General features: G+C 36.0%; 2 protein-coding genes across 11 annotated transcripts in view; one reads left to right on the top strand and one right to left on the bottom strand.

Annotated features, from left to right (window-relative positions):
• Positions 1-1926: 1926 nt before the first annotated feature.
• si:dkey-52l18.4 (uncharacterized protein LOC560708 homolog) lies at positions 1927-5509 on the top strand. The gene is given in 6 exon segments (XM_058799108.1): positions 1927-2377; positions 2687-2842; positions 2845-3021; positions 3137-3292; positions 3505-3533; positions 3620-5509. Coding segments are annotated over 6 exon segments (678 nt in total). The 5' UTR covers positions 1927-2319; the 3' UTR covers positions 3722-5509.
• Positions 5510-6781: 1272 nt separating this feature from the next.
• Positions 6782-23374, bottom strand: part of rap1gap2a (RAP1 GTPase activating protein 2a) — a 97856-nt gene continuing 81263 nt past the window's right edge. For 8 of the 10 annotated variants that reach the window (XM_058799099.1, XM_058799096.1, XM_058799097.1 and 5 more), the window contains 18 exons: positions 23026-23129; positions 22844-22922; positions 21065-21118; positions 20650-20733; positions 20457-20557; positions 20094-20223; positions 19068-19223; positions 18919-18990; positions 18749-18835; positions 18431-18571; positions 16731-16877; positions 16492-16607; positions 15790-15885; positions 15420-15543; positions 9516-9615; positions 8435-8502; positions 7430-7468; positions 6782-6919 (listed from right to left, as the gene is read on the bottom strand). In XM_058799099.1, the coding sequence (XP_058655082.1) occupies positions 7460-7468; positions 8435-8502; positions 9516-9615; positions 15420-15543; positions 15790-15885; positions 16492-16607; positions 16731-16877; positions 18431-18571; positions 18749-18835; positions 18919-18990; positions 19068-19223; positions 20094-20223; positions 20457-20557; positions 20650-20733; positions 21065-21118; positions 22844-22922; positions 23026-23129 (1668 nt within the window). In that variant the 3' untranslated portion in view covers positions 6782-6919; positions 7430-7459. Of the gene's footprint in view, positions 6920-7429; positions 7469-8434; positions 8503-9515; positions 9616-15419; positions 15544-15789; positions 15886-16491; positions 16608-16730; positions 16878-17518; positions 17685-18430; positions 18572-18748; positions 18836-18918; positions 18991-19067; positions 19224-20093; positions 20224-20456; positions 20558-20649; positions 20734-21064; positions 21119-22843; positions 22923-23025; positions 23130-23374 lie in introns of those variants that run through there. The other 2 variants (XM_058799102.1, XM_058799103.1) reach the window with 1 other exon arrangement.

Below are 23374 nucleotides of genomic sequence, written 5' to 3'. Positions count from 1 at the left end.
TCTGCAGCATGGACTCAAGAAACCTCAGAGGGCCTGCTCTTATCACTAGAGAAAAAAAGAGCCTTGTTGCACATTCAGTGAAGGCTGAGGACGTGCCTACGGAGTAATCTGATCATGGAGCAATCTGTACTGCCAAGAAACCATTCTTTCTTGGGACTGAACCATTCAGAGGACACTAATCTGCCTTTTCATTTGTGAACAAAAATGATTTGTACAGTACATAGCTTTGAGCTTAGCTAATTCCTTTGTCGTATATGACACTGTATGCATCAAAAACATTTTAGTCAATTATACACTGTTGTTTGCTCCTGACTTGCTTGCAGACCTGTGAGTGTTTGCTTTTACTTATCTGCTTTAAGCCATGTGAGTTGACCAGCATGCACTTCCTGGGTGGTCAATGTCCAGTTTCCTGTTTTGACTGATAACAATAAGAATTGGAGTTCAGATTCACTTTCAGGCCTGTAAAAGGGACGTTTACAAAAGTTCTCCTGCACGTACAAGCTTATATTAATATGACTCAACTAAATGGTTAAATTATTTTGTTAGCACTTGCGTAACTTAGGGTTGGTGTTGTACCACGGGCTTTCCAAGAAAAACAGACATATCCTGAGATCGTAAGCCCACACTGACGTCCTACACATCTGCTTACCATTAAGGTCCTGACTCAAGTTACTCGCTGCAGGAAACAATCGCACAGCTCAAAGGAACCTTCTGAGGGAGCCTCCCTTTGCCAAAATGCTGCCCAAGCCTCATTTGTTGCTTCAAGTGATAGTTCACCCAAAACTGTAAATTCTAAACCTGTATGACTTTCTTCTTTAGAACAAAAACGAAGATATTTTGAAAAATCATTCCATATTACAGTTAATGAGCATATTTGCCACAAAAATAACAGAATACAGGTTTGGAACGACATGAGGGTGAGTAAATAATGACAGAATTGGGGTTCTACACAAAGGATCTGAATCTGAAACCTTAACATTCAAGGCTCCTTTCTAGGTCATATGAATTTGACTTGTTTTAGAGATCTCTAAAGTAAATTTATCAAGTGTAATGTATTGCATATCAAGACAATGTAAAGATAATTTGTCTTAAAGCAACAGCGCAGCAGCAGCAGGTTCTGTTTAAACTTGGCTTTTATCTGCAGCAGCTGTGTAATTGCCTGCACATGCCCCTTTTTGCCTCAACCATAGGACAGATTTCCCAGCTGACTACTGAGAAACTCTTTTACTTTGAGCACCACCTTGTGGCTACGGAAGAAACCATGATTGAAGTTAACAAACTTCTCTTCTTCATGACATTTCACTGACAGAATGTGATGATGGTAACACTTTACAATAATGTTCATTAGTTAACATTAATTAACTACATTAGTTACATGAACTAAGAATGAACAATAATTCTACAGCATTTATTAATCTTAGGTAACGTTCATTTCAGCATTTACTAATGCATTATTAAAATCACAAGTTGTGTTTGTTAACATTAGTTAATGCACTGTGAACTAACATGAATAATTTAGTTAGGGGGGTATAATTTGCCAATGGAGTAGGAAAAATATTTATAGGCCTATTCTATATTTTATTAATGTCTCTATTTTTCCTCTTTTTTCAAACATCTTATTTTAAGGATGTTCAGATTTGAAGAATCTGATTGTATTTTTAGTATTAAAAATACTATGAAAATTATTATTGTTATTAGTAGTAGTAGTAGTATGGTTAACAGCATAAACATCAACAGAAAGAAAATGGAATAGTGACTGCATTAAAAAAATAAATAAAAAAAAAAAAAAAAAAAAAAAAATGGGGGGAAAGCATTTTATAGCTGTTCTTGTTTCATTTCCTTCCCAAAGTGCCTTCCTGTCAAGAGCATGACAGACCACACAATCAAGGAAATATTCACATTTTAGCAACGTTATTCTATCTAGATCCCAACATTTGTATAGTTTCAGTCCAGTTATAATGGAATGTCAACAGTGATTGAGAGTGAATTCTCTTCTCCATCAGGAAGGATATGATATAGGTTTCCCTCTAGCGTGTGGTGAACTTACGTTTCCTTCCTCAAATGCACGCATACAATACTGCTGGAGTTGCCAAATGTACCGCAGTTAAACTGAAAGAGGAGTCAATTTCCCTTCAGTGAATAAAGAGAGTGTGTGTTTACGGAGCTAGGAAGAGTTTACAAGAACTTAACGTAGCCTACCTTTTTGTTGTTGTGCCCTGGAAACTTGACAGAAAAGTCGGCTGTTGACTGTAAAACTCTTCCGAATCTGTTCTGAGGTTGTGAGGACATTCGACAGATAGTATGGAAATAGCATAAAGGATGAAAAGAGCTTACAGGTGTTCCTTGACATTACTGGCATTTTTGTGTATCTTAAAAGGTAGGTCACTTCTCAAATTCATAGTTAAAGCTGCTGCACTTTCAAAAGCACTTAAAATAGATGTTTATTTTCATGACTCTAAATAATGTTTTAGTATTGTAAACATTCACATTTCCTTTTTATATTGTTTTGTTATAGTTTCCGGTTATATGTTATTATTTTGTACAATTTTCTTGTTCACGCGCGTCTCTCGTATAAGCACGCGATTTCAAGTCACTTCAAGGGCTCCATAGTAAGACAGTTTGTACAAAGTCCAAAAGTGCTTTGTGTAACAAAAAACTCAACTCGCTTGTTTTATTCTCATTTCAGTGTGTGAACTGTGCTCATCTGTTCGAGCAAGTCGTGCTACAAAGTTTGTGGCGGAGGGCGGCAGTCTCCAGTTGAGCTGTGAAGTGCAACACTGTGGGCTTGCTGTCTGGACTGGAGGATGGGTTTTCCAGGAATTGGACACACTAAGATTACTTCCCTCATTGCCTCTGAACGAATCGAGATGTCCAGTTCCAGCTCAACAGCCAATAGCACACGTCTGTTACTCCACATTCACAACATCAACCAGTCAGATGCTGGAGCATACAAGTGCTTAATATCCTGGCCTCAGAATATCACTAGCAGTGGACATGTGACATATGTTAATGTGACTGCAGGTAGCCTATATACATATGCATGCTGGTGGTTTGAAATTATTTCAATTTTTGGTTTCATAATTTCCACACAATATATTGTTAAAATGTGAAAGTATCTATTTTTATTTTTGGCTAGCAGCAGCAGACTCATCAGGCAGAAGCCTCCTTCATAGATTCCTGCTTTGTTTTGGTGCCTTGATGTGTTTTCCTGTTGTTTTGGGATTTGTTTGGTGTCTCGCCAGAGATCATCATCCACCACCACCCCCTGTCCCGCCTCGTCCTTGCACGTCCTGTAAGATTCAACTCCATATTCTGCAAATATGTCATATATCAATCAACTTAGCAATTATTTTAACCTTAAAATTTTTTAATTTAATTTAAATGTATACATTTAAATTAAGAAATTTTATTTAAATGTATTTTTTTATTTAATCTAAAATTTTAATTATAAAAAATATAAAATTCTGATTTTTATTCTGATTCTGACTTGTTTTCTTGTTCTAGTTGCAGCTAGAGTGAAACCAAAAAAGGAAGTAAGTATCTCAGTACATTGTGTGTTTTGATAAGAATCTGATTTGTTTAATCATATCGATTTCTTTACTTGTCATTATTTGTGCAGTTGGTGTATGCAGAAGTTGCAATGAACGATTCAAGGCAGCAGAATGATCATCCAAATCAAGCGTCTGAGCCAACTGTCTATTCCTCTGTGCGTTTCTCCTGAACATAAAGACATCTTGCATTTTTATCTCTCATGTGGCTGTGGGTTATTTTCAATACCAGAGCTAACATGACTGTAAACATAGTGGCAGTACAGTTGCAAAGTTAGACAACAAGATTGAAAAGATATCAACTTGACTTCGAAATGTGAATGCTAGCAATGTTACACTTTGATTTAATATACAGGTGCATCTCAATAAATTAGAATGTCGTGGAAAAGTTCATTTATTTCAGTAATTCAGCTCAAATTGTGAACTTGTGTATTAAATAAATTCAATGCACACAGACTGAAGTAGTTTAAGTCTTTGGTTCTTTTAATTGTGATGATTTTGGCTCACATTTAACAAAAACCCACCAATTCACTATCTCAACAAATTAGAATATGGTGACATGCCAATCAGCTAATCAACTCAAAACACCTGCAAAGGTTTCCTGAGCCTTCAAAATGGTCTCTCAGTTTGGTTCAATAGGCTACACAATCATGGGGAAGACTGCTGATCTGACAGTTGTCCAGAAGACAATCATTGACACCCTTCACAAGGAGGTAAGCCACAAACATTCATTGCCAAAGAAGCTGGCTGTTCACAGAGTGCTGTATCCAAGCATGTTAACAGAAAGTTGAGTGGAAGGAAAAAGTGTGGAAGAAAAAGATGCACAATCAACGAGAGAACCGCAGCCTTATGAGGATTGTCAAGCAAAATCGATTCAAGAATTTGGGTGAACTTCACAAGGAATGGACTGAGGCTGGGCTCAAGGCATCAAGAGCCACCACACACAGACGTGTCAAGGAATTTGGCTACAGTTGTCCTCTCCTGAACCACAGACAACGTCAGAGGCGTCTTACCTGGGCTAAGGAGAAGAAGAACTGGACTGTTGCCCAGTGGTCCAAAGTTCTCTTTTCAGATGAGAGCAAGTTTTGTATTTCATTTGGAAACCAAGGTCCTAGAGTCTGGAGGAAGGGTGGAGAAGCTCATAGCCCAAGTTGCTTGAAGTCCAGTGTTACGTTTCCACAGTCTGTGATGATTTGGGGTGCAATGTCATCTGCTGGTGTTGGTCCATTGTGTTTTTTGAAAAACAAAGTCACTGCACCCGTTTACCAACAAATTTTGGAGCACTTCATGCTTCCTTCTGCTGAACAGCTTTTTAAAGATGCTGATTTCATTTTCCAGCAGGATTTGGCACCTGCCCACACTGCCAAAAGCACCAAAAGTTGGTTAAATGACCATGGTGTTTGTTGGTGTGCTTGACTGGCCAGCAAACTCACCAGACCTGAACCCCATAGAGAATCTATGGGGTATTGTCAAGGGGAAAATGAGAAACGAGACCAAAAAATGCAGATGAGCTGAAGGCCACTGTCAAAGAAACCTGGGCTTCCATACCACCTCAGCAGTGCCACAAACTGATCACCTCCATGCCACGCCGCATTGAGGCAGTAATTAAAGCAAAAGGAGCCCCTACCAAGTATTGAGTACATGTACAGTAAATGAACATATTTTCCAGAAGGCAAACAATTCACTAAAAATGTTTTTTTAATTGGTCTTATGAAGTATTCTAATTTGTTGAGATAGTGAATTGGTGAGTTTTTGTTAGTTGTAAAGCCATATTAAATGTTGTTCTTCCAGATATGTCTGTAGAACAGGGGTGTCAAAGCCACAGCCCTGCATAGTTTAGTTCCAACCCTGCTCCAAGACACATACCATTTAGTTTTCAAATACGCCTTAATGACTTGATTAGCTGGATCAGGCGTATTTAATTAGGGTTGCATCTAAACTGTGCAGGGCTGTGTCCCTCCAGGAACTGAGTTTGACACCCCTGCTGTAGAATGTGTTAATTTTGTATATAAAATGTGTGGTTGTACCTGAAATAAAAGGAGACAGACATATCTGAGAAAATTGCATTGGACTCATATTTCAAATAATTTTCACAACAGACAGGTATTTGACACAAAATACATTTTATTTTTTATAATAAATTCTTAATGGCACTTGCCATAACCAAATATACATATACATTATCTTTTAAATTATTTTTATGTGACTCTGTATTTTTTTTACGTAACATCAACAATTTTTAAAAGCAATAAATTATGGCAGTACAAACATATATGCCAACACATTTTATGTCAAAGTTTGTCACTATTGTACAAGAATATTTAACTCACTCTCTGCAGTCTAATGCCCTCACTAATGAGTACCGCTGAAAACTAACAACTGAATCATGAGGAATGAGGAGAGACATATACATGTAAATAAATAACACATCATTTCAAAAGAAAATCCTTCAAAAATTATTCTGCCAGCCATAATTGAATAACAAAGCATTTACAAAAAAGGACCTTTTTGTACATCCACAAGTCTGAAAGTAAGAAAAACATGTTTATGTGTCTGTGCTTTCTCAAGTGTGTTTGAGAGCTCAAAATGACATTTAATGAAGTATATAATTTCCTTTTTTAAGTTCAATTGTGCAAATATATGTTCAATAAAATTAGTGTTGAACAAATATACTGAAGTCTTTATTTAGAGAACTAAATGTACGCTGAAATGAACAGGCAGATTTTACTTAAAAAATAAAATAAAATGTGTCTTCGCCATCCATGAAATATGTTTTTTGTTAAAACCTTTCCCCTTTACCACAAATAAACCATGGCAATCTTCATCTTTGGTTACCCTCGGGAAAGGTGCATTCAACCTTTTCACATCACTCAAAAACAACAGAACTCAATCCTCAGCAGAGCATAGTTCTCTATAGTATTTTAATGCTTACACTGATGGGCGATGTGTCACAAGACTCAAAATGACCCGTAATCTCTGCAAAAGACTGAGTACAGTACAGGTGCTTATAATGCTATTTTGTAGTCCGTATTTCTTGTAACATTTAATGACTGAGAACTCTTCAAGTATTTTAAGTGGCTGTGTTAATATTGAGCATCTGTCTAGAAAGCAATTGCAGTTAGGCAAGGACAGTTTTCAACACTTGTTTGAGCACTACATTTAAAATGTTGGTAAAACAGAGACATTTGTTGCTTTTTCTACTAAGACTGGTGTTCATTTCTGTCCTCTGAACCATTTTTGTGTGTTTGTAGGATCAGTTCTTACAATAGTGTTCAGTTGTGTATTATGCTGAACAGTGATAACTGTTGCATCGGCAAGATAAAATGGTCCCTTTTTCTTCCAATCTATAAAAATCCATTCAAAGTCACTGCCTAGAAAGACAAAGAACAGACATACACTATTATTTATTTATATTTTTGCTTTATTTCAGCTTTATTTCAATGAACAAAAACTATTTTGTAATAGTTTTAGTTAATAGTAATAGCACATGAAAATCCTTTGTGATTTCTTAGAAGAAAAAAAAGGTAATTAATTTAGCACCATTTAACATTCCATTATTAGCATTAAAAGGGGCTAAACTGGAAATAATGACTCATTTATTGCTGTTTATTTATTAACAACATTTCAGTTTTTCTACTTGTTCTGATGAGTAAAAGGATAAATAGTTACTATTCTATATATATATATACACTGTACTTACTAACAAAATTAATTTTTTCACTTCAAACCTTGATTCGCATTCATTTTTTATGCTAAATAATTAAAAGGTAATAAAATAAGTACTAAGATAAACTTTAGATTTATATTTTATGCAAGTTTGTATTTCAAGGTGCATCTATACCTAGCTTAAAGATATGTAAATACAGTAATATGCAAAGTACCTTTTGTCCATGCAGTGGCTTCTGTCTGACCTAATGACCCTGAAAGAAAGGGGAATGATTATTCTTAGTCAAATGAATTCCAATCTCATTATTCAGTTTACAAATGGAAACAAATGCACTGTTACAGACTTAATTTCATTATTTATTTATAAAGCACATTTAAAAACAACCCAAGGCTGTACAGAAAAACAAAAAAAACATACAGTGGGTACGAAAAGTATTCAGACCCCCTTAAATTTTTCACTGTTTGTTATATTGCAGCCATTTGCTAAAATCATTTAAGTTAATTTATTTCCTCATTAATGTACACACAGCACCCCATATTGACAGAAAAACACAGAATTGTTGACATTTTTGCAGATTTATTAAAAAAGAAAAACTGAAATATTACAACGTAAAAGATCAGATAAATAAGTTGGAGCAAGGCCGTGTAATGCTTTAAAAACAAAAACTAAAATTTTAAATTCTATACTCTGTTTGACTGGTAGCCAGTGCAGAGAAGTTCAAATGGGAGAAATGCGATCGAATTTGCGACTACCAGTCAGCAGCCTGGCTGCAGCATTTTGAACCATTTGAAGGCGTCCAATCGATGATTGGTTTGCTCCATAATAGAGTGAATTGCAGTAGTCAAGGCGTGAAGTAATAAATGCCTGGATGACTATTTCAAAGTACTTTAGAGAAAGAAAAGGTTTAACTTTTGCAAGACGTCGTAAATGATAAAAACATGACTTGACAGAATTAATCTGTTTATCGAACTTGAAACCTGAATCAAGCAACACACCTAGATTTTTCACACATGGGGAGTTATAAGAACTTAAGTCGCCAAGGTCAAGATCACCTAAGTCATAAAAATCACTTGGACCAAACAGTACTATTTAGGCAAGAAAATTTTGTGTAAGCCATAATTTTGCTTGTAATCTGATCTAAAATAAAACAACCGACTTTGAAACTGATTTCAAAATACGCCCAGACAATATTAAAGTTATTCAAGTACACAGTACTTACAGTGGAGTGGCTCAGTTTGTCAAAGCGGAATTTCAAGTTTGACCTTGGTGAAGTTTTGCTCTTTCCATCTAAGAAAAACAACAGTTGACTTATTGTTTTTGTGCCAAGTGCAAGCATTTGTGTGTGCATGCAAGTATACTCATGTTTATGCACATCTCATAGCCACAAATATGTGGATACCACCTTTTAACTGATGAGTCAGACTATTTTAATTGCGAGTCTGACCATTTCAACTATTACCAATTTGATGATTTTAATGAGAAATGTTAGCACATATAGATTTTCATTGAACCCTGGTTTTCAAGGGTTCAATTACTTTTAGCCAAATACTTGTTTTAGTTAACATTTTTAACATTGTAATGTTCAACATTTCTAATTTTCAAGTAATAGTTCACTCAAAAAGTAAAATTTGCTGAACATTTTGTCACCCTCAGGCCATCCAAGATGTAGATGAGTTTGTTTCTTCATCTAAAGAGATTTGGAGAAATTTAGCATTACTTCACTTACTCATCAATGGATCCTCTGCAGTGAATGGGTGCCGTCAGAACGAGAGTCCAAACAGCAAATAAAAATCACAGTAATCCACAAGTAAACCACAAAACTTCAGCCCATAATTTAATGTCTTGTGAAGCAAAAAGCTACATGTTCAAATCCATAATCACATTTTTAACTTCAAACCGTTGCTTCCGTAATATCCATAATATTACTTTGTTCAGTTAAATAGTTGTCACATCTGAATCAGTAGAGAAATATGCAGATCAAGCAAACAAATATGTTGGTGAGTAAGTGATGTAATGCTAAATGTATCCAAATCTATTCTAATGTAGAAACAAACTCATTTACATCTTGGATGGCTTAAGTGTGAGTAAATTTTTCAATATTTATATTTTATTTCAGCTTCATTGCAGTTACAGAAAGCAGTGTTCTAAAGAGCTAAAGATGAATGAGTTCCTATCCTATTTCAACTATTACCAATTGCTTATCGTTAAAATATGTTGGTTTTCAGGTGTCCACTTACTTTTGGCTGTGCAGTGTATGATTGTTTCAACTTATTTTTATTGTGTATGATTGCTTGTTTCACCTGTGGGACTGCGGCACATGATCAGCGGCGTTCCAGAGTTCTGGCTTTCCACACTGAGAGATGGACTGTACACAGATGAAGCCGTGGACGGGTGACTGATCTACAAGACACAACACACACCGAATGACAGTCTGAGTAAACTGTAGAGGTAATGTTAATACTAGTACCATCGCTATAGATTGTCCTAGAACTAGCTGTGCTGCAGTAATTAGTCATATCGACAGACATCAGGCTGAGTGGATCAATGCAAAGGGCCATTTAGTGTGTGATGGTTATCTGCAAATCAGCCGTGTACAGGAAGTTTCTGAAGCATAATTGAATTGTTTTCATAGTGAGCGTATCTGAGGTGATTATCTACAGGAGCTTTGCAGGAGAAAGAAACACACTGCAAAAATTATTTTCTTAATCATCTTAATCATTTTGTCTTGCAATCCAATTAAAAAAAAAACCATTTAAACCACCTAGATGTGACTGAAGCATAAGTTAATTGTTTTCACAGTGAGCTTATATGAGGTAATTATCACAAGAGCTTTGCTAGAGGAAGAAACACACTGCAAAATAATTTTCATAATCATTTTGTTGTTTTCCAGCTTAAAAAGAAAAATATAAACATCCTTAAAAAAAATTACTTTTTCATTTGTTCCTTTTAAAACTCAGTTGTCTAAATCTTGTTGTAAGCATAAACTTCATTAAATGTTGTTAGGCTTACATTAAAGCGAAAACGTATATATATGTAATGTGTATATATATATATATATATATATATATACAGTGAGGAAAATAAGTATTTGAACACCCTGCTATTTTGCAAGTTCTCCCACTTAGAAATCATGGAGGGTCTGAAATTGTCATCGTAGGTGCATGTCCACTGTGAGAGACATAATCTAAAAAAAATCCAGAAATCACAACGTATGATTTTTAACTATTTATTTGTATGATACAGCTGCAAATAAGTATTTGAACACCTGAGAAAATCAATGTTAATATTTGGTACAGTAGCCTTTGTTTGCAATTACAGAGGTCAAAGCGTTTCCTGTAGTTTTCACCAGGTTTGCACACACTGCAGGAGGGATTTTGGCCCACTCCTCCACACAGATCTTCTCTAGATCAGTCAGGTTTCTGGCCTGTCGCTGAGAAACACGGAGTTTGAGCTCCCTCAAAGATTCTCTATTGGGTTTAGGTCTGGAGACTGGCTAGGCCACGCCAGAACCTTGATATGCTTCTTACAGAGCCACTCCTTGGTTATCCTGGCTGTGTGCTTGGTCATTGTCATGTTGGAAGACCCAGCCTCGACCCATCTTCAATGCTCTAACTGAGGGAAGGAGGTTGTTCCCCAAAATCTCGCAATACATGGCCCCGGTCATCCTCTCCTTAATACAGTGCAGTCGCCCTGTCCCATGTGCAGAAAAACACCCCAAAGCATGATGCTACCACCCCATGCTTCACAGTAGGGATGGTGTTCTTGGGATGGTACTCATCATTCTTCTTCCTCCAAACACGTTTAGTGGAATTATGACCAAAAGTTCTATTTTGGTCTCATCTGACCACATGACTTTCTCCCATGACTCCTCTGGATCATCCAAATGGTCATTGGCAAACTTAAGTCGGGCCTGGACATGTGCTGGTTTAAGCAGGGGAACCTTCCGTGCCATGCATGATTTCAAACCATGACGTCTTAGTGTATTACCAACAGTAACCTTGGAAGCGGTGGTCCCAGCTCTTTTCAGGTCATTGACCAGCTCCTCCCGTGTAGTTCTGGGCTGATTTCTCACCTTTCTTAGGATCATTGAGACCCCACGGTGAGATCTTGCATGGAGCCCCAGTCCGAGGGAGATTGACAGTCATGTTTAGCTTCTTCCATTTTCTAATGATTGCTCCAACAGTGGACCTTTTTCACCAAGCTGCTTGGCAATTTCCCGTAGCCCTTTCCAGCCTTGTGGAGGTGTACAATTTTGTCTCTAGTGTCTTTGGACAGCTCTTTGGTCTTGGCCATGTTAGTAGTTGGATTCTTACTGATTGTATGGGGAGGACAGGTGTCTTTATGCAGCTAACGACCTCAAACAGGTGCATCTAATTTAGGATAATAAATGGAGTGGAGGTGGACATTTTAAAGGCAGACTAACAGGTCTTTGAGGGTCAGAATTCTAGCTGATAGACAGGTGTTCAAATACTTATTTGCAGCTGTATCATACAAATAAATAGTTAAAAATCATACATTGTGATTTCTGGATTTTTTTTTTAGATTATGTCTCTCACAGTGGACATGCACCTCGATGACAATTTCAGACCCTCCATGATTTCTAAGTGGGAGAACTTGCAAAATAGCAGGGTGTTCAAATACTTATTTTCCTCACTGTATATATATATATATATATATATATATATATATATATATATATATATATATATATATATATATATATATATGTACACTTGTTGTAAGCATAAACATCATTAAATGTTGTTAGGCTTATGAAAACACACACACACACACACACACACACACACACACACACACACACACACACACACACACACACACACACACACACACACACACACACACACACACACACACACACACACACACACACACACACACACACACACACACACACACACACACATATATATATATATATACACACACACACATTTATTTGTTTATTTATTTATTTTTTGTATCATCCAGATATTTTTTTTTTTTTTTTACAAAAAATCTTTTGTAACAAAATACACTGCGATTCATAATTTGGGGTCAGCACATTTTTCTTTCTTTTTAAAGAAATTAATACTTTAATTCAGCAAAGATGTTACATTGAAAAAAAGTGATAGTAAAGACTAATATTGTAACAAAATATTCTATTTTGAATAAATGCTGGCAGCTGGCTTACAATGGTTTCCAACACTGATAATAATTTAGCATATTAGACTGATTTCTGAAGGATCATGTGACACTTAAGACTGGAATAATAGCTGCTGAATATTCATCTTTGTTTGCCACAACAGGAATAATCTATATTTTAAGGTATATTATATTAGGCAACTGTTATTTTAAACTGCAATAATATTTCACAATATTTTTTGCATTTATCATATTGTGATAAATAAATAAATGTATATACATTAAAAGTAGACTACTAAATATATATCTATATGTGTATGCATATTTATAATATATATATATATATATATATATATTGAAGTAGTGGATGGAGTTGATGCCGATCTATCATATCCTTCATAATAATATTATTTCATTATTTCTTGTTTGGCTATAGTAATAATAAATATATAAGAATGTGGGTAGTCCTCCATTGTAGCAAGAATGGAAAGTTATTCTTTCCATGCTGAAGTCTATTCTTTTCTTAGTGTCACAGTGCCTTGTCATGAGGTCAGGGTGACCTCCCATCTACGTGAGCGACAGTGATTGGGACAACTGTGACATTTATGTGTTCTGCTGTTTTATGCTATTGTTTGCAGTTTGCTTATTGCGCAATTAACTGGTATTCGCATAATAGATATAAAAGAATCCTGCTTAGTTCTGTATTTTTACTCTATAAGATGAGACAGGCATAGTGTGTGTGTAACGAACCATGCTGAATGCCGAAAAGATTCTCACCAGAGCTAGGCAACCTTGAACAAAGGATAAGTGTTCTCTGTGTATGTGTGTCGGCATCTTTCCCTGAGTAAGAGGAGAAGACGGTATTGGAGAAGTTCGTCTTCGGATGCCCCCCTGTTTAGGAATAGGTCTCTGTAGATACCGGTTTAGTCTGACTCCTGATCTCCGTAACCTAAATAATCACTTAGAGATATGTTTGAAGTGCTTACGTCCTTATGTGGAAATTGTCTAACTTTATCTAGGTTTTAGACCAATCAGCATCTTTCTACCCTATGTATTGACGTAATTAGTGACCTCTGTTAGAGTATAATTACTGGTGTTTCTGACATGTACGCAGAGCGGTTTATGAACACCATCAAGAGAGTTGAAGCTCACTTCTGCTGATGAAACTGCAAACTATTTTCTTCAGTAAATTTTTCTTCAATTGATTGCATCTCTGACTCCTGGGCTTCTTTCAAAAAACCTGGTCCTTGGGTCCTTAACTGTAAATTCCCTAACAATATACACACGTGATCAGAATTGTTGGTACCCTTGGTAAATATGATCAAAGAAGGCTGTGAAAATTAATTTGCATTGTTAATCCTTTTAATCTTTTATTTAAAAAAATTCACAAAAATCTAACCTTTCGTTGGAGAATAAGAATCAAAAATGGGGGGAAATATCATTATGAAATAAATGTTTTTCTCTAATACACATTGGCCACAATTAATGGCACCCTTTTATTCAATACTTTTTGAAACCTCCATTTGCCAGTTTAACAGCTCTAAATTTTCTCCTATAATGCCTGATGAGGTTAGAGAACACCTGACAAGAGATCAGAGACCATTCCTTCATCCAGAATCACTCCAGACCCTTTAGATTCCCAGCTCCATGTTGGTGCTTCTTCTCTTCAGTTCATCCACTCATTTTCTTCAGGGTTCAGGTCAGAGGACTGGAATGGCCATAGCAGAAGCTTGGTTTTGTGCTCAGTGACCCATTTTTGTGTTGTTTTTGAGGTTTGTGTTTGGATTATTATTAAATCCATTATAAGATTTCTAACAGAGTCAGTCACTTATTGATTTTTTTATCTGTTGGTATTTGATAGAATCCATGATGCCATGTGTCTAAACAAGATGTCCAGGACCTCCAGCAGAAATATAGGCCCACAACATCAAAAATACAGCAGTATATTTCATTGTACACATGGGGTACTTTTTATCCCCGTGTTCACCAAACCCATCTTGAGTGTTTGCTGCTAAAAAGCTTTTTTTTTAGTTTCATCTGACCATAGAAGCCAGTCTTATTTGAAGTTCCAGTCGTGTCTGATAACTGAATATGCTGGAGTTTGTTTTTGGATGAGCGAGGAGAATTTTTCTTGAAACCCAAACAACATGTGGTGATGTAGGTGCTGTTTGATAATTTTTTTTTAAGGTTTTCTGACCCCGAGACTCAACTATTTTCTGCAATTCTCCAGCTGTGGTCCTTGGAGAGTCTTTAGCCACTCAAACTCTCCTTCTCACCGTGCATTAGGACGATATAGACACACGTCCTCTTCCAGGCAGTTTCATAACATTTTCTGTTGATTGGAAATTAATTATTGCCCTGATGGTGGAAATGGCCATTTTCACTGCTCTAGCTCTTTTCTTAAAGCCACTTCACTAATTTGTGAAGCTCAATTATCTTTTGCTGCACATCAGAAATATATTCTTTGGTTTTTCTCATTGTGATGGATGATTAAGGGAATTTTGCCTTTGTTTTCCCTCCTATTTATATTTCTGTGAAACAGAAAGCCATGGCTGGATAATTTCATGTTCATAATCACCCTGGAGTGCTCAAAATTGTAAATATGAATGGGAATATACTTCAGAGATATTTTACTAATAAGAATTTCTAGGGGTACCAATAATTGTGTCCAACGTGTATTTGAGAAAAACATTTATTTCATACTGAGATTTCCCCCCATTTTCAATTGTTTTAGTTCAACGAAAGGTTAGATTTGTGTGATTTAAAAAAAAAAAAGATCAGAAGGATTAATAATGCATGTTTATTTTTAGAGCCTTCTTTGATCATATTTACCAAGGGTACCAACAATTCTGACCACGTGTGTATATATACAGTTCATATATATAACATCATAAGATCTTATGCAGATTTGCTTCTCAAGTACTCAAGGTTTAAGGATGCTGAGATAATATATACTGAAATAGTGTTGTTGTTTTTTAGTTTTTTTTTTGCAGTGTGTCTCTTGAATCTCCCGAAAGGTCAACAGAACTCTTCTGTCTGTGTATGTAAGTGTGTGTCACCATTTCCAGCTCCTCCAGTCCGTCTCCCTCCCCTGCTGTGCTGCTGAAGCTGCTGGTGCTGGAGGAGGATCGGGAGATAGAGATATTAGCTCTGCCGCTACACTCTTTCAGCTTCACAAATGGCCTGCAGGACCAAACCAACGGGACAGAGATTACACAACAGAAATCCACAGTTTTTTGTTTACTGAAGAACTACGAAGAAGACAGGAATACCCTTTCACATACATTCTAAAAGTGAAGGTACTGGAAAAGGATTTAAAAATGAAGCCCAACTACATATCTGATTCATCAAATGTCAAAACACTCCAACACCGCACTCACATCTTCTGTACCTGAGGAACTGGAACTGAGAAATCGCAATGACACCCACCTTTCTTTATTTGGGCAGATCTCTGGTGAACTCGGATTGGATGACGTCTCTGACCTCACATCCTGCGAGTGAGGTAACACTTCTGTTTTTTGGTCACTACAAACACACAGAATACAGTTTATGTAGTGCTTTTCTGAAATACTAATGCACAAAAAATGTATATACATACAGACAAACACAACATTCAGCAGTCATTACTCCATTCTTCAGTGTCACATGATCCTTCAGAAATCATTATAATACACTGATTTGGTACTCAATTATTATTGGCACTCGATTTTTAATATTTCCGATTATTATAAATGTTAAAACGTTTTTGCTGCTTAATATTTTTGTAAAAACTGTGATACATTTTTCAGGATTCTTTGATGAATAGAAAGGTCAATGAACAGCATTATTTTGAAATATAATTTTTTGTAACATTAGAAATGTCTTTACTTTCACTTTAGATCAATTTAATGTGTTCTTGCTGAATAAAAGTATTAATTAATGCTGTTCTCTCTTTTTTAAATCATGAATATCCAGACTTTTGAACGGTAGTGTATTAGTTTTCACAATAAGTAAAAAAAGTTGTTAAGCAGAAAGACTGTTTTCAACACTGATAATAATAAGAAATTAATCTTGATCAGCAAATCAACATATTATCATGATTTCTGAATGATCATGTGACACTGAAGACTGGAGTAATTTATATTTGTTTACCTGCGAGATGGATGTTTCTCAGTTGGACTTTCTGTGCTGGAGTGCAGTCTAGGGAACAGACCAGAGCGCCGCTTTACTGGACTCTTTAATGGAGATTTCGCAGACAGTGCTGGAGGCTGACAAACACAAACACAAATATCACACTGCTGCACTGCTTTATCATAATAAACGACTTCAGCATGTTTATACACTGGATGAGATAAGAATTTAATCTGATTAAATTAAAATAATGGAAGTACAGTGAAGGTGCTCTTGGTGCACTCCGTGCTGTTCTGCTGTAGTCCACCACCGCTCACACTAGACGGGACCCCTGCCGCCACTCCAGGACTCTTGTGTTTATGAGTCACCATCGTCTCCATAGAATGGCTCCTCACACGCATGGCCCTCTGACAGAGACAGAGACAGAGGAAGAGGGTAAAAGAGGAACAGAAAATGCAAAACTGTACTAAGCATGAGCACAAATATATTTGCATTGGCAAATAAAGAGAAATAAGAACTTATGTCACAGTTTAAGGTTTATATGTGCATTGTTTATATTAGCTGGTTAATAATTTATCTTAAATGACTTATTTTATTACTTTTATGACAGTAATTTTTTATATTAGCCATAAAACTACCCATAATAATGATGATGGAGTTTGAAAAATTTAATTGTATTTCCATGAACAACCAGTAGGTGGAGCTACACACCAGCTTTATACTAAAGCCAAAGGTCAAACAACGGTTAGAAAACACTATTCTATTCTATTCTATTCTATTCTATCCTATTGTTTTATTTCTATATTTATTTTTTGTCACATTTATATTTTTTGCTTGTAAATTTACAAACTTTGCTAGTTAAATACATTTAAAAATATATATTTTATAATATAATATAATTATTTATTCAACATGAAATGTTACTCTTTAAAAAAACATTTAGACTAGTTTATATATAGTATAGTGTGTGTGTGTGTGTGTGTGTGTGTGTGTGTGTGTGTATATAGTAGATATCAAATGAATAAATATATGTAATAAATAAATAATCTGGGAGTCTTGTGTTGTTGTATACATGTTTAATGAATTGTTTAATGTGCACTGGTCATCTGCATCAGTTCGGCTTGGTAATGATACACAGTCACGGCTGCTACACAGATCAGCACTGCAGTGTATGTGTGTGTCTGCAAGCCAACCCACACACACCTCCACCCTGCCTGAAAACACCCACACACGGCAAAATCATGCATATGGTCACTTACACACACACACACACACACACACACACAGGCCTTAAGAGCTTAGTCCAGAGCATATTCAGACAAACAGAATCATATGCACACATACAGACAGACAGATAAGTAAACAGGAAATGTTTTGGGTTTAAGTCTCTTATGCTCAACAAGGCTGCATTTATTTGAAAGGAATAATTTTGTGAAATATTATTACAATTTAAAATAACTGCGTTCTATTTTAAAATAGTTTTAAATGTATTTTATTCCTGTGATGGTAAAACTAAATTAGTCTTCAGTCTTCAGGGTCACATGATCCTTCGGAAATCATTCTAATATGCTGATTTGCTGCTCAATAAACATTTTGTATTATTACCAGTGTTGAAAACAGTTATGCTGCTTAATATTTTGGTGATACATTTTTTTCAGGATTCTTTGAGGAATACAAAAGAACAGCATTTATTTGAAATAGAAAGCTTCTGTAATATTATTTGTCTTTGCTGTCACTTTTTATCAAGTTAATGCATACTTGCTGATAAAAGTATACATTTCTTTAAAAAAAATCTTACTGACCCCAAAATGTTAATTGGTAGTACATGTTGTAGAATATTTTTATATTTCAAAGGGAATTGAGAATACTTCACCGAATAGAACAAATGCAAAGAGCAACATCAATCAGTAAAATCTTTAGTTCTCTGGGTTTTTAAGTGGTCAAGGACAGGACATCTCACCTTAAAAGACTCCAGCAGCCCTCCATGACCTCCATTTTCTAGCTTTTCTTCATCTGTAGATGAGCCCAGTCCTACTGTGGCCTGTGTCTGTCTGTGCAGTTCATCGTGAAGGTTATCTAACAGTGCTGCCCGTGTCCTCTCCTGTCACACACACACACAGAAAGACGGATGATGATGCAGATAGGCTAATTAAGGCAATAGTTCACCCCAAAATGAAAACTCATTAGTAAATAATGACAGAATATTAATATTTTGGGTGATTATTCCTTCAAATTGATTGTTCATAGTGAATCGTGGATCTCTGGATTTTTTTCTCACCTCTAGCTTGGCGAACTTGTCTGACTTGCAGCATGCATTTTCTGCGTTGATCAATTTTGTCAGGAGAAATTCCCGGAACTCGGGACCCTGGGAAAGAGTTGATCTCCATCATCTTATGATACATATCATCATCTCCTTCAACATTTAACGGAAGCAATCTTCTATATTACCTTCTTAAAGACCGCAGGGTTTGGAAGAGGGGGGCCGAACGGAGGGACATCCTCTCTGGCTGTGACGGACACCTGTGAACACCGATCGATACCTCAGATCAGTGGGATTGATGGGTATCTGGAGTAATTCAGTGAGGTGTTTGACAAACCTTGTACGTGGTGTGATCAGTGCAGGGGTTTTCCGCCTGCACTAACACGTAGGCATGTAGGAAGTTGGATGCGATCATATCAGGAACAAACGGTGTGGGCTCTTCCTGGAAGACGGCTGCGACAATATCATTGCCAATATGTCTCTTCCTCTGGAGCTGAGAGAATAATGACACAAGAGAAAAATAGTTATAAATATTTTAAATGTAATGGATTTGCCAACACAATTTTTAGTCAAGATAAACATACAAGGATTATATTTAAATATAGATTATTTTATTTTCATTTTTAATTCGAAATTTATTGAATTGAATTCAATTAATTATTAATAAAAAAAATTTGCAACGTGAATTTCATTAAGTACTTTTCTCCCTAATTTTCATTTTATCTCCATAAAAGGGTTAGGGTTAAGACAAAATAATAATAATAAATAAATAAATCATGGTGGTATCTTAATTCTTTGATAAATACAAAAATATCAAAAAAGTGATAAATAAAAAACACTGTGTTTAGAATTGCAGTCAGGAAAATTTGATATATGCTTTTTGTCTACTACAGCAATTTAGATTTTGTACATTTCTCCCTATTTTTAATTTCATCTCCACAATTTTCATTATTCATCTCTTTACCGTAAGGGTTAAGGTTAGGGTTATACATACATACATAAATAAATAAAGGTAGCATCTTAATTAATTCTTTGATTTATAAAAATTGATCGAAGAATTGATTAATAAAATATGTGTTTTGAATTGCAGTCAGGATTTTTTTGTTTTTTTGTCCATTACAGCAATTTAGATTTGGAAGGAACATGTGCTTAACTGTAAAGAAAACATTTTTAGAGTGAAATGTGAATACAAAGAGTGTACAAAGAGAATACAAAATCCTTGACAAAAAAATAAAAAAATATTACAATAAATAATAAATAACTGCAAAATATTTAAATGATAGATATTAATTTGATTTAAAAGGTTAAAGTAAAAATTAAATAATAATTTTAATGATTAAACATTAAAAAAAAGGAAACACACCTGCTGAATGTCTCCTTCTGTAAAGGGGAGTTTTGTGGAAACGTGAAACATGATTTCTCTCTGACGGAACGTGGTATAGACAGACTTAGACCCAGTCTGCCCATGAGACACATCCAGACCGCCTCTGAACCTGAGCAGCACAATATCACACACACCAGTCAAATAAGCTCTGCAGAAGCGCTGCTTAGGCAGATCAATCTGATTACCGTGAGCAGACTTCCAGTCAAAATCACACACAATGAGTAAAAGAAATAAATTATTCACAAATGCACTCCGAATATTGTTTAATATTAAAACAAGCCTTTTATGAGTGCGCAGGTGAACCATGGCAGCAGTTTTTAGTGCTTAATCTCCATCTCTCACCCTTTAAAATCCTGCAGTTCAATATTGTCTCCTAAAACACTGAGGAATTCAGTAAAGGCTGGCGTCTCCTCATTGTTCCCGAACAGCTCTTCCTCTGTCGTCTGATGTGAAGAGACAATCCCAGTGGGAAAAAGAGAGAGAACTTAAGTGAAGGTATGTACAATGAAGACAACAGCTCTACACTGACTCTCACCTGACCAAACTTCTGATAGATGACTCCAAACTTGAAAGTGTTGTTCACTTCGTGCTCATCAAAACAGACGATCAGTTGCGAGGCCTTGGGCAAGAGAAAACAGAAAGTGAGTGAAAGCGCCCACAGGGGTAAATATGTGTGTCAGTGCCTTTCCATAATTCAGGCGTTTGTGTTTGCCATGCCTGACAGAGCATGCAAAGCCTTGAGATGGTCAAGGCTCCTCTCAAACACACTATGTGGCTCAGGCATGCCATGCAGTGTAAAGCAGATGGATTTGTGACTCCCCCGGAGCACAGGGACATATTAATCAGATGACTTGGGTACTAGGGTGAAACGGAGCAAAGCCCAGCCCTAATTTCACCCTGATGCCTAGAGTAGGTAAGTCACAGATGGAGTGAGAAACAGAAATGCTCACCCTAGGGTAGAGGACGGGGTTGAACTTCAGACCTGTGACGTCATCACAGAGCAGCTGAAACACACAGGACACATCTGATGTGAACATCTCTCATCTTTTGAGTGGATTGAGGGAAGTTCAAAAGAGGTCTGCTAAGTACTTGAAGTCTTGAGAGACTTTGTGAGAGAGACTTTTTTTGAGAATTTGTGTCCTCATACACTTTAAAAGTTTGACTGCAGACTTACATAATGGGATTGTAGTCTATTAAGATGACTTCATCTAGATCATTTTTGAATCCTAGTAGCTTTTACTGCCTATGATATCCCACAATCCTATTAGGCTTAGTGGTCAGTTGAAAGAATATATAAATACTGTTCAAAATGTATTATATATATACACACACACACACACACACATATATATACACAGGTGCATCTAAAAAAAATTGAATATCGTGAAAAAGTTAAACTTATTTCAAAAAGTGAAACTTTCAAAAGTTTATTTTGTTTTAATTTTGATGATTAGAGCTTACAGTTCATGAAAGTCATGAGTACCGATTGATGGTCACTTGAATTTCTTTCCCCATCAAGGGGAAATAACTTAATACTCTGTCATTTATAGTCGTATGGTAAAATGTATATTTTTATTTGGGTAGCGTTACGTTCAAAATAACTACAAAATGTCACGCCTTTGAAAAATAAAGAGAAAAGAATGCGCTTGGAAAGAAATCCAAGTGACCATCAATCAGTACTTAATATTAATTTAAACTGCATGTTTAAACTGTTTTAATTATGACTACTGCTTATTTCCTGTGCACTTCAATATTGGTCTGTGCTTAACTGTAGTCACAAACATGAACCACAGCCAATACTTGTCTTTTAAAAGGCTTCATTTGGATTATTTGACGTTAAATGCATCATATAAGTCACTTTGGAATAAATCACAGAATGTATCATGATAAAAAAAGCGACTTTACAGTAAATACGGTAGGCTATAGCAAATTATTTCGCGGACCCCCTATCACTTTAAGAACCGCTGGTCTACACAGAAGAAAGCCCTGTCTAGGCTCTGCACCAGTACGAGTTGTGTCGAGCTATTCATAAATTTGATGAAAAAAGATTAAATGTAGTTGCAATAGTTAAGAATCTGTACAACTGCAGCTTCGGAAGAACTGATGACGGCACGGTTTGATCTTCGGCTGACCAATCAGCAGAAAGGGCCGTTTAATTAATTCCCAAAATTAAATATTTGCTTGGATGTGTAAAGCTAACTTGTACTTGTTATAGATTATTAGACATTACATGAAACCAGATTCATCAGAAAATGTCTCTAAAGTCACTGCAGTTTCGCACACGTTTCTTATGATCCTTTCATTAAAAAATTGGGTAACACTTTACAATAAGGTTCATTAGTTAACATGAACTAATAATGAACTGCACTTATACAGCGTTTATTAATCTTTGTTAATGTTAATTTCAACATTTAATAATACATTATTAAAATCTTGTTAACATTAGGTAATGCACTGTGAACTAACATGAACTAACAATGAACATCTGTATTTTTATTAACGTTAGCGAAGATTAGTAAATACAGTAACAAATGTATTGCTCATGGTTAGTTCATTTTAGTTAATACATCAACTAATGTTTAACTAATGAACCTTATTGTAAAGTGTTACCAAAAATTGTTATTATGCAAATTGACAGTTTAGATTTGTTTGGTCACTGCATCGTTTCCATTTGTGTTATTTAGTAGCATTGACTCTGGTCTGGTGCTGTACGTCTTGCCAATACACACCTTGGCTATCTGTGGTACGCTGGGTAGCTGGAGGAGGCCTTCAAGTGGGATTCGCTCATGAAGGGTCTTTGTTTTTGACCTAGCAAGTGATATAAAAAATACTGCTCAGCTATTTGCTATGACACTACAGACCTAAATAGCAATGACTATACCAGAGTTTCAATATGTGCTGGACATGGCACCTGAGCATGATGCGGAGTGACTCCTGTCCCTCTGCCTCCTCATACTTCAGAGACATGATGAGGTGTCCCATACTACTGCATGTGCAGTAATAGTTCATGTGCTCCTGAGAAAGAGAAAGGTGTTTCCACAGGCTTCAATATTTCGATATGGAGAGGTTCATTTTCCAGTAGACTGAGCTTGCATTTTTATCACTCAAGTGTGGCTCTTTGTCATTCCAGTCAAGCTCTCTGTGACACACAACTGATACCAAAATGTGGCATACAAAATGCTTGTTCAAAGAGGTGCCATCACATCACACATATCCAAGTGTTATAAAGAACTGTGAGTGAATAAGCTTCGGGCACATGA

This window comes from Onychostoma macrolepis, chromosome 15 (genome assembly GCF_012432095.1).
Source record: "Onychostoma macrolepis isolate SWU-2019 chromosome 15, ASM1243209v1, whole genome shotgun sequence".
Taxonomy (NCBI): Eukaryota; Metazoa; Chordata; class Actinopteri; order Cypriniformes; family Cyprinidae; genus Onychostoma; species Onychostoma macrolepis.
Note: the sequence above shows the minus strand (reverse complement) of the source record. Positions and strands in the feature narration are given on the sequence as shown.